At 46.1% G+C, this 12,348-nt stretch overlaps 1 protein-coding gene across 3 annotated transcripts in view; it reads left to right on the forward strand.

The window, feature by feature from the left end:
• Nucleotides 1–12,348, forward strand: part of LOC144604545 (zinc finger protein 512B-like) — a 64,321-nt gene that overhangs the window by 40,223 nt on the left and 11,750 nt on the right. For all 3 annotated transcript variants that reach the window (XM_078419088.1, XM_078419089.1, XM_078419090.1), the window contains exons 9-14: nt 743–835; nt 2,398–2,496; nt 3,233–3,400; nt 4,707–4,952; nt 10,015–10,209; nt 11,622–11,723. In XM_078419088.1, coding sequence (XP_078275214.1) covers nt 743–835; nt 2,398–2,496; nt 3,233–3,400; nt 4,707–4,952; nt 10,015–10,209; nt 11,622–11,723 — 903 coding nt within the window. The remainder of the gene's footprint in view (nt 1–742; nt 836–2,397; nt 2,497–3,232; nt 3,401–4,706; nt 4,953–10,014; nt 10,210–11,621; nt 11,724–12,348) is intronic.

The following is a 12,348-nucleotide window of genomic DNA, read 5'->3' on the forward strand; positions in this document are numbered from 1 at the left end:
CTTCTCCAAATGTTTTTGGCTATCTTGCCCAGAACACTGTGTTTCTGCACCAGGAGATGAACACTGCATTCCTGATAGTTTCCCGCAACACCAAGGATTTGTATCCGTAGCCTCCTGGAAGGGAACTTGGGATGCGTATCTGAGAATAGGTTTGCATTCCAAGATGGCACCCAACCGTGGCCAGGATGGAACCCGGGTCTCCGGCGCTGTAAGGCAGCAACTCTACCGCTGCGCCACCGTGCAGTCTTCATCTCATGATTCCACATCCCGACCCCCTGAGTGAAAAGTGAGCTGGAAAGCGATCATAAGTGGAAATATTGCTCACTATTGTAGTGTTGCTCAACCCTTTGAGGATTTTCGAAGTTGTATTATTTGTTAAAAGTGAAAGTTTATTGTATTCTGTTGATCAGTCACCTATTCGTTTCCAAAGTCTGTTACAGCATCATAGAATTGTATAGCACAGAAATAGGCCCTTTGGCCCAAGTCATCCATGCTAACCAAGGTGCCCAAGTCCCATATACCTGTACACTGCCCATACTCATCTAAATCTTTGCCATCCATGGACCTGTCCAAATGTCTTTTAAATGTTGTTAATGTACCTGCAGCTGATAAAGTAATTTATTTTTATATAGATTTTCTTGCAGAACAAGAGTCAATTCTTTGAGATGACTTGCAACGGTTGTGATATGAGGTAGTGTTACTAGTTGGGTAAACACTTTGCTTTATTTTATTTTGCCTGCAGTTGCAGGATGCATTGAAATGCCAACATTGCAGCAAGCAGTTTAAATCTAAAGCTGGTCTGAGGTATCACATGATGGCGGAGCACAACAATAAAGTAAGTTTACGACATCTTTTCCTTTGTAGTAGTTAATACAGCTCTACCACCGGTTTTACGGCACTGGTGGTCTGGCACCTCCTTTAATCCGGACAAAATCACGAGAACGCACTTTAAATCCCCCCCCTCAGAACTCCACCCACAAACATGTGTCCCCCAGGCCGGGTGAGGCGGCCGGTCCCGACCTCATCGGGACTTCCGCACCCAATCGGCGGGTGGACTCTGCCCCCTACGGCCTGGGCTCTGGAACTCCGGCCCGGCCCGAGCCGGCAGATCCGTCCCCACAGCCCGACTTTGCGGGCTGGTATCTTGGCCCCTCCCCTCGGCGGCCTAGGCGGAACGTTCCGATACCGTTGGACTCCTCTCTGAGGCCGTGACCTCTGCTGGTCCGGCAACACGGGACAGGATCATCTGGAAAGGCTCTTGGGACAGAGGGTGCCAGAAGATCAGTGGTGGGCCTGCACGCCCGTCCCGAGTTGATCTGGTAAATGTCAGCTCTCTTTGATAAATCTTATCCGCTGGAAGAAGACAACAGGATATTTGGGCGCAAAGATATTAGAGGAACAAGATGAACCACTCCGTTGAAATCACCTCTACTGAAGTGCATACACAAAGGAGCATAACAACAGCCGTTTTAGTCGGCAAAACCTGCCGTTCGCTCTGCCTCTCGCAGTGTGATCAGTGTTTTGGGGGAACAGTATGTGTGATGATACCATTAAAATGCAGAATATATCTCATCTATCAATTCACAGATTTTTGTTATTTTTCTTTTTAAATGTTTCTGCAAGTTTCTGCCTACTAAAATGGCACCGTGACATACTACGGTTTTTAGGGTCGAGTGGTCTATCTTGCTCCTCCAGTATCTTTGTTTGGGCCCTACTCCAATTTGCAACAGGCACCTTCAATTGGCATGGTTCCTTGGTGGGACCATACACAGATTATATAAAGTAGCTCCTGGTACGTGAATGAATGAATGATACGTTAATGTCACATGTGGCTAGGGTTGCCAACTGTCCCTTATTAGCCAGGACATCCCGTATTTTAGACTAGATTAGTTTGTCCCGTACGGGACCGCCCTTGTGTCCCGTATTAGCAGAGTCGCCAACTTCCTCACTCCGAAATACAGGACAAAGGGTGACGTCACCCGCCCCACGTGACCTCACCCTGCCAGCGGCCACGTGCTCCCGCTCCACCAATGGCGTACCTTTAGAAGGGAGGTGAGGAGGAATTTCTTTAGTCAGAGGATGGTGAATCTTGGAATTCATTGCCACAGGCGGCTGTGGAGGCCAAGTCAATTAGTTTTTTTAAGGCGGAGATTCCCAGGTTCTTGATTAGTGCGGGTGTCAGGGGTTATGGCGAGAAGGCAGGAGAATGGGGTTGAGAGGGAGAGATAGATCAGCCATGACTGAATAGCGGAGTAGACTCGATGGGCCGAATGGCTTACTTCTGCTCCTATGACTTGTGAACTTATAAACATGGTACTCAATGGTTAAAATAATAAAAAGGAGACAAGAAATTCTGAACTGATATTAAAGCAAGACTTCTCATGGCCTGTCTTTCAGCCTGTGATGAACGCAGAGAAGTTACTGGATGAACATCAGGAACGTGACAGACTCCGATGTGTTCTTAAACAAATGGGAAAACTGAAATGCCCCAATGAGGTGAAATTCATTCTAAATTTTAAAAAATGGGAAGGTTTAATGCTGAATTTGCGTCTCAAAATGTTTTGGTTTTGGATAGTTATTGGGGTTAATTGCGGTGATAGCTGTCCTTGCTTGCTGGAACCCACCTGGTTACAATCACAAACACCTCAATAGGCATCGTTTAGACTTTAGGGATACAACGCGGAAACAGGCCCTTCCACCCACCGAGTCCACTCTGAAGAAGGGTCTCGACCCGAAACGTCACCCATTCCTTCTCTCCTGAGATGCTGCCTGACCTGCTGAGTTACTCCAGCATTTTGTGAATAAATACCTTCCACTCTGACTGGAGATCACCCCGTATACTAACACTATCCTATACTCTAGGGGCAATTTATTATTTTTACCGAAGCCAATTAACCTACAAACCTGTACGTCTTTGGAGTGTGGGAGGAAACCGGAGCACCCGGAGAAAACCCACGCAGGTCACGGGGAGAGGGTACAAACTCCATACAGACAGCAACCGTAGTCAGGATCAAATCCTCTGGCGCTGTAAGGCAGCAACTCTACCGTTGTACCACTGTGCCGCCTGAAAATTCCATTGATAACATTTATAGTTTTAAGTTATATATGTTTTGGAGTTTCTGATTGGAAGCAATTATGAAAAAAAACACTGTAACAGAGTAATCTGGAAAAAAAACTACGTGGCCCTGTCTTTGCACATGCTGCATTATATTTACAAATATTATCTTCCTAGGGTTGCATAACGACATTTACCAGCCTAATGGGCTACCAATATCATCAAAAAAGATGTGGGAAGGAACTGGAAGATATTGGAAAGGCTCTTTTCATTTGTGAACATTGTGAGAAAGAATACAAATCAAAGGCTGGCCATGACCACCATGTAAAGTGTGAACATACTGAGGTAAGATTTCTTGAGGTGCTCCTCAACTTACGATGGGGCTACGTTCCATCGGACACCGAAAATATCGTAAGTCGAAATGCATTGAATACACGCGATCACGCGGCTCGCTACGGGTCACTACGGGTCACTGCCGTTTGCACCATCCGAAAGTCAAAACATTGTAAGTCAAAGCGTCGTAAGCCGGGGAGCATCTGATTTACACAGTGGATAATTTTTCCATAGAGATTTGGCAGGCTAGGACTTTATTCCTTGGAGCGCAGAAGGCAAAGGGATGATCTTAATAGAAATGTAGAAAATGATAATAATAATAATAATACATTTATTTTATATAGCGCTTTTCAAGATACTCAAAGACGCTTTATAACAGTATAACAACACTTTATTGTCATTCGGTATAAATACCGAACGAAATTTCAGCAGTCACAAGACACAGCAAAAAAGAAAAGAACACAGGACACCCGACCCCAACACAAACATCCATCACAGTGACTCCAAACACCCCCTCACTGTGATGGAGGCAACAAAACTTCCCCTCCCTTCCCCCCGCACCCACGGACAGGCAGCTCGACCCCTACCGAGGCAACCGACACGCACAGCCCCCGCAAGAGGATGGAAGGCCCCGCGGCCGAGCCGCCCCGCGCACCGAAACATCCCGCGGCCGCACCGGGCGATGTTAAGTCCAGCGGCCGAGCCGCACTGGGCACTGAAATGTCCCGCGGCCGAGCCGCGCTGGCGATGTTAAGTCCAGCGGCCAAGCCGCGCCGGGCACTGAAACGTCCCGCGGCCGCACCGCGCTGGCGATGTTAAGTCCAGCGGCCGAGCCGCACCGGGCACTGAAACGTCCCGCGGCCGAGCCGCGCCGGCGATGTTAAGTCCCGCTGCGCCCCGGGGAAGAGACCTAATAAAAGAAAGGTTTCCCCCGCCCCACCCCACATACACAGCCAAAAACAGAAACAAAAACCATCCCAACACCGACACAAACAAAAAAAAAAGACAACAGACTGCCAGAGAGCCGCAGCCGTTAGGCGCAGCCAACTCCTACACACATATATACACGCTCATGTATATAAAGCAAACAAGACATAAAAACAAACAAACAAACAAAAGATTTGTCCTGACGGAGAAGCGGCGAACAAATAGCGCCAGCGTCCTCTCACGTCAGGGTCCGACAGTGAACAATAAAGAACAAGACACACAATTACAATTTAACACAAAAACCATCACAGCGGTTGCTACAGGCACACCCTCACTGTGATGGAAGGCAAAGAAAAGTCTTATCTCCTCCTCATTCTTCTCCCGTGGTCAGGCAGTCAAACTGCTACCTCGAGGCGATCGAGGCTCCCGACTTTTGAAGCCCCCACTGGGCAATGGAAAGTGCCGCGGCCAGGCCACGCAGGGCGATGAAGGGCCTGCGAGCGGGTCGACCGAACCTCACGATTCAGGGCAGTCGAAGCTGCTACGGCTGGAGCTCCCGAAAGCCGGTCGCCAGCCAGGGACCTGCGAGCTCCCGATGTTGCAGTCTGCAGGGCCCACGGCCGAAGCCTCCGAGATGGTAAGTCCAGGCCCTGCGACCAGAGTCTTCAAGGTCGTTCCCAGCTGGAGGCCGCCGACTCCACGGTGTTAGCCGTAGCGCGAACGGAGACACAACACGGTAAAGGTCGCATCTCCGTTGAGGAGGAGATTAGAAAAAAAGGTTTCCCCCACCCCCCCCCCACCACCCCCCACATATACAGAGTTAAAAATAAATCAAAACATACATTTAAACGATAACAAAGACAAAAAAGACAGAGAGACTGCCGGTGAGCCGCAGCTGCAGGGCCCAGCCACGCCCCCTATGATGAGGGGAACTGATGAAGGGTGAATGTCGGGTCTTTTATCCAGGGGATTGGAATCAAGAACCAGGGGACTTAGATGGACACAGAATGCTGGTGGAACTCAGTGGCACAGACAGCATCTCTGGAGAGAAAGAAGTCTGAAGAAGTATCTCGACCCGAAACGTCACCCATTCCTTCTCTCCAGAGATGCTGCCTGTCCCGCCGAGTTCCTCCAGCATTTTGTGTCTATCTTCGGTTTATACCAGCATCTGCATTTCCTTCCTACACCAGATTTAAGATGAGAGGTGTAAGATTTAATAGGAACCTGAGGGGCAGCTTTTTCCACACAGAGGGATGTGTGTATATGGATCGATCTGCTCGAGGAGGTAGTTGAGGCAGGTACAATAACAATATTCAGAAGAAACTTAGACATCATAATCACAAGAGTTGTAATCACAAAGTATTGTAATTCATTGTGCCGTTTAATGGAAGTGAATATTGTTTGATTGATAAACCTGTTTGTATACGTTAGTGAAATCTTCATGTGGAGGAACGAACTGCAGATGCTGGTTTAAATCGGAGGTAGATGCAAAATGGCTGGAGTAATCCAGCGGGACAGGCAGCATCTCTGGGGAGAAGGAATGGGCATTTCATGGATAGGTGAGGTTTAGAGGGACTTGGGGCAAATGTGGGCAAATGGGACCAGCTCAGAAAGGGCATCTAGGTTGGCAAGGACGCGTTGGGCTGATGGGCTATTTCCATGCTCCATGACTGCTATTCAGGCAATGTTTAGGGGACTTTATTTTGCAGAGTACATATGTTTCTTGAAGTAAACATCCTCCTCCCCCTCCCACCCCACCCCATCATAGAAACAAGCAGTGCTTTTTTTTCGTTTTTATAAAAAGATGTCAGTATGCATATCAATTGAAAATTAAGCTACATTCATCACCATTATTTTCCCATCAAGATTCCCACAGTTGTACTTGTAATAGAATAACTGAATTCGAAGTCTAAACAAAATAAATCTTCTGGGACTCAATCTGAAGAAGGGTCCTGACCCAAAACGCTACTCGTCCCATGCCACCAAATATGCTGACTGACCCGATGAGTTCCTCCAGCGCTTATTCTTTGCTTGAGATTTCAGCATCTGCATTTTCTTGTGTCTCACTTAATCTCACTCCAGAGGCGATTCTGAAGGTTCAGAACATCAACCCAGAACGTTGCCTGTCCATTCCCTCCAAAGATGCAGCCTGACGCACTCAGTTCCTCCAGCACTTTGTGTTTCGCTCAAGATTCCAGCACCTGCAGTTCCCAGTGTATCCAAATAAATGTCACAATTCATTCACTTACATTATCCATTAGCTAAGCACGATTATTAACCATACGTTAGAGGGGCTGGTACACTGTAACAATGTGTATCATCACATAACATCACTGTATAGAGGTATACACCGATCAGCCAAAACATTGTGAGCAGATAAGCCAAAACATTATGACCACCTGCCTAATATGCTGTTGGTCCTCCGTGTGCAGCCCCATACGCAGCAGGGTGCGATGCACTGTGTATTGTGACACATTCCTCCCGTGACCACCATTAAAATTTTCTGTGACTTGTGCCACAGTCGACCTTCTGTCGGTTCGGACCAGACAGGATAGCCTTCGTTGCCCTCGCTCATCGATGAGCCTTGGGCGCCCAACACCCTGTCTGTCGCCGGTTTGTGGTTTGTCCCTCCTCGGACCACTGTCGGTAGGTACTCACCACTGCTGACCGGGAGCACCCCACAAGCCTTGCCGTTTCAGAGATGCTCTGATCCAGTCGTCTGGCCATAACAATTTGGCCCTTGTCAAAGTCGCTCAGGTCTTTACTCCTGCCCATTTCTCCTGCATCCAACACATCAACTTCAAGAACTGACTGTTCACTTGCTGCCTAATATATCCCACCCCTTGACAGGTGCCATTGTAACAAGATGATCAATGTTATTCACTTCGCCTGCCAGTGATCATAATGTTTTGGCTGATCGGTGTATATCTGTTGCTGTTTGTAAACTTCATTGGCGATGAGCTGGTTTGTCATTAAATGCTCACAACAGGAATGAATAAAGAGAACTTTCTTTTGCACAACATACAAGATATCCAATTGACTACTATTGGAAAATGTGCTGAAATGCAGAGAAAAATGCTAATACCATGTGGAGGAGTGAAATTAATAACTTAATATGTGTAAGAAGGAACTGCAAATGTTGGCTTACACCGAAGATAGACACAAGGTGTTGGAGTAACTCAGCGGGTCAGGCAACATCTCCGGAGAAAAAGGATGGGTGGCATTTCAGGTCGAAACCCTTTTTCAGACTGAAAATAGAGGGCTGGGGTGGTGAAGTGCAGGAGCCGGAAGTAGGAAAAGGCCAGAACAAATGAGCTGTGACTTAATACTTTGTTTTAGTTATATGGGCTAAATGCTATCCAATAAAGGCTCTGGAAAACGTCCTAGGAATGGTGCCAGACATTAACTCCAAGCCCTTGGTTTAGCATCTCCACAGAAAATGGCAACTCAAAGTGTAGCCCTCCCTTCCAGTTAGGCCATAGATTGAGTTTCGGGGTGGCATGGTGGCGCAGCGGTAGAGTTGCTGCCTTACAGCGCTTACAGCGCCAGAGACCCGGGTTCGATCCTGACTACGGGTGCTGTCTGTGCGGAGTTTATACGTTCTCCCCGTGACCTGCGTGGGTTTTCTCCGAGATCTTCGGTTTCCTCCTACACTCCAAAGACGTACAGGTTTGTAGGCTAATTGGCGTGGTATAAGTGTAAAGTTGTCCCTGTTGTGTGTAGGATAGTGTTAATATGCGGGGATCGGTGGTCAGTGCGGACTCGGTGGGCCGAAGGGCCTGTTTCCGCGCTGTATCTCTAAATAAAAAAGTCTAATTAAGACTTGACATTTACTTGGGAAGAAAGACTACTATTATTAAAGAAAGGATGTTTCCATGGGAATTATCAAGGATATCTGACATTCTGCAAAGTTTATGCAGCAGAAACATTACTCTTACAACACAATCTCAAATATGTTTTTGCCACATTGGCTTGGTGTACTATTTTTCCCCAAGTCAGATATTTGTAGGTACAGGGCCAACTGCAGAAATTGAACACATAGTACAAACAAAATTGGCAGTATTGAGCAGGATATTGAGTTTTATAATATTTCTTCCTGACATTTTTCTGAAAAGCACCAGTTTCTTATTACTTACTGTCACGAATCCTGCTAATGTACAGGCCTATTGAGGGATTATAATTTATAATAAACCAATCTGTGAATTAACAAGTACAATCTGCGTAATTAACTTACAATTTGTCTTGAAGAAGGGTCCCGACCCGAAACATTCCCTGTCCGTTTTCCCCGCAGATGCTGCCTGACCTGCTGAGTTCTTCCAGCACTTTTTTTTTGCATATAATTCCAACATCTGCAGTTCCTTGTGTTGTACATAATTCATTGTTTAAAATGATTTCACTTCATGAAACATTCTTTATAAATATTCCCCACCTTTAAACCTGATGAAGAGTAAAATAAGATACGGAAATAATTTTACATGTATGTTAATGTAATATGCAGTCCGTTCTCATTCCAGAGAAGAATCACATCTATAGAAGCTATTCCGATAGTCTTTGGCAAGTGTTGACATTTGTTAGTTTAATTTAGAGATTCAGCATGAAAACAGGCCCTTCGGCCGACTGAGTCCATGCCGACCAATCATCACCCATCACTCCTTATTTGGGTCTTCCCGAGCAATAGACAATAGACAATAGGTGCAGGAGTAGGTCATTCGGCCCTTCGAGCCAGCACCACCATTCAATGTGGTCATGGCTGATCATTCCCAATCAGTACCCCGTTCCTGCCTTCTCCCCATACCCTCTGACTCCGCTATCCTTAAGAGCTCTATCTAGCTTTCTCTTGAATGCCATTCTGTGTTATCTCACTTTCTCATACACTCCTTACAAACTAGGGAGGCCAACTTATGCACGCAGGGGAAACCCACGTGGTCACATGGAGAACTGGGTTTGGACGGCACGGTGGCGCAGCGGTAGAGTTGCTGCCTTACAGCGAATGCAGCGCTGGAGACCCGGGTTCAATCCTGACTACGGGTGCTGTCTGTACGGAGATTGTACGTTCTCCCCGTGACCTGCGCGGGTTTTCTCTGAGATCTTCAATTTCCTCCCACACTCCAAAGACGTGCAGGTCTGTAGGTTAATTGGCTTGGTAAATGTAAAAGGAATGTACCTAGTGGGTATAGGATAGTGTTAATGTGCGGGGATCGCTGGTCGGCGCGGATCCTGTGGGCCGAAAGGGCCTGTTTCCGCGCTGTATCTCTAAACAAAACTAAATCTAAACGTGCAAACTCCAGCATCCAAGGTGAGGATGGAACCTGGGTCTCTGGCGCGGTGAGACTGCAGCAGTAAAGCTGCACCAACGTGCCTCTTTACATGAAGAATGAATCATGTACCAATGTATGATGTATCAATTTAGTAATAGGAGAGATGTGTGAGAAGGAACTGCAGGTTCTGGTTTAAACCGAAGACAGACACAAAAAGCTGGAGTAACTTCGTCTATATCTCTCGTTTCCCTTAAACCCTAAACAGTCTGAAGAAGAGTCTCGACCCGAAATTTCACCCATTCCTTCTCTCCAGAGATGCTGCCTGTCCCGCTGAGTTACTCTAGCATTTTGTGTCTATCTTTGTAATAGGAGAGAAATGGATAGCATGTGTTTGTGAAGCAATGACATTGATGACACCTCTTCCAATGAAATATCGTTCAGGAAACTGATGATTCTGATCACAAACTGGTTGATGAAGAGTTGGAGAATTCATTTGAGAAAACGCCGAGTGGGCGGATTCGACGAAGATCTGCACAAGTGGCTGTTTTCCATCTCCAGGAAATTGCCGAGGATGAGCTGTCAAAACTTTGGACTAGAAGAAGAAATAAAGATGACCTAGTCCCGGACATCAAGAGAGTAAGAGCCTATTTATTTCAATTAAAGTGCCATGAAAATTGTTAATACTACTTCAATTTTAAAAAACTGTTCATCAGTTCATAAGTTCTTGGAGCAGAATTTGGCCATTCGGCCCATCAAGTCTACTCCGCCATCCAGTCATGGCTGATCTATCTCTCCCTCCCAACCCCATTCCCCTGCCTTCTCCCCATAACCCCTGACACTCGTACTAATCAAGATCCTATCAATCGCCACCTTAAAAATATCCATTGACTTGGCCTCTGCAGCCTTCTGTTGCAATGAATCCCACAGATTCACCGCCCTCTGACTGAAGAAATTCCTCTCATCTCCTTTCGAAATGGGAGTTATTTCTCTGTCAAAGTGTTGGGAAAATTTCTGCAAAACCTGTTTACCCTTGCTCCACTACCCCAAACCACAATTACATCTAGAAACTTGCCACAATTACTGCGCTAGTTGATGAACTTCTTGCAAAATCTCACAACCATTAGTTTAATTCCAATAATGGAATTATTTAATAATGGAATGTTAATGATCAGGTAATATTAGCATCATGTTCCTAAAAATCAATGTTGGATGGTGGAATCACAAACACGGTTAAAAACTAAGAAGTTATTTTCGAACAAGGCAAGATGGCGCCCAAGCCAAGCGACTCTATGCATGCTGGTCCCTGGAGTGGGACACATTACAATCGCTCCACTCTTTTAAACCTCCACTCCAACCGCACACTGGACTTTATCTTGCACTAAACGCAATTCCTTTTATCTTGTATCGGTACCCAGTGGAGGACTCGATTGTAATCATGCATAGTCTTTCCGCTAACTGGATAGCATGCCACAGAAAATCTTTTCACTCTACCTCAGTACACATGGCAATAAACTGAACTAAACTTAACTAAACTGCCTTCAAGACCTGGAGTGTAAGTGTATTTTGGTTTTCCTCACTTGATAAAAAAGTACCATCAAACATTTGGTGAAAAGATCTTGTGGTATTACAAAATGGTGGCGAAAGTGATGGCAACAGTTGGTATGAGATTCACCTCAAAGGAATTGCGCAGTCATAATCACAAGAGTTGGAATCACAAAGCATTGTGTAGTTCAATGGAAGTGAATATTGTTTGACTGAGAAACCTGTTGTATAAGTTAGTGAAATCTTCATGTGTAGGAAAGAACTGCAGATGCTTGTTTAAATCGAAGGTAGACACAAAATGGCTGGAGTAACTCAGCGGGACAGGCAGCATCTCTGGAGAGAAGGAATGGGTGACGTTTCGGCTCGGGACCCTTCATCAGTCTGAAGAAGGTTCTCGACCCGAAACGTCACCCATTCCTTCTTTCCAGAGATGCTGCCTGACCCACTGAGTTACTCCAGCCATTTTGTGTCTACCTTAGTGAAATCTTCTTTCTTTTTGGTTGCAGCTTAAGTACACCCGTCCTGGATTCCCAACGTTCAATCCCACACAACTGGAAAGTTGGAAAAATGAAGTCAAAGAAAATGGTCAGATCTGCTGCCCAAATAATGTAAGTTAAAACAGCACTAGTTTTATTTTTGTTATTTCCATCACTACATCAGCGGTGTTTTGTGTTATCTTATATTTCCCTCCTGACCCTCCCACTCTATCTTTGGTATATATTCCTTGAATCTAATCTCCAGCAAATTAACCGCCCAACCTCCAGTCTCAATTCCTACGCTACTGGGTTCTGTTGACATTTTTCTCCATCCACTCTTAAAACTGCTGTTATAAACCCTCTCCTTAAAATAATACACAGCATCTCCACCAGGGCGCAGCGGTAGAGTTGCTGCCTGACCCGGGTTCGATCCCGACTACAGGCACCGTCTGTACAGAGTTTGTACGTTCTCCCCGCGACCTACGTGGGTTTTCTCCAGGTGCTCCAGTTTCCTCACGCACTCCAAAGACGTACAGGTTTGTAGGCTAATTGGCTTGGTATCGTTGTATATTATCCTTCGTGTGTAGGATAGTGTTAGTGTGCAGGGATCGCTGGTCGGCACGGACTCGGTGGGCCGAAGGGCCTGTTTCCGCTCTGTATCTCTAAACTAAACTAAACTAAAATCTCCCCCATCTTTCCGAAACGCTGCCTGATATTCAAACATTCCTTCCTTTCCTAAGTACTTGTACCATCATCT

This window comes from Rhinoraja longicauda, chromosome 22 (genome assembly GCF_053455715.1).
Source record: "Rhinoraja longicauda isolate Sanriku21f chromosome 22, sRhiLon1.1, whole genome shotgun sequence".
Taxonomy (NCBI): Eukaryota; Metazoa; Chordata; class Chondrichthyes; order Rajiformes; family Arhynchobatidae; genus Rhinoraja; species Rhinoraja longicauda.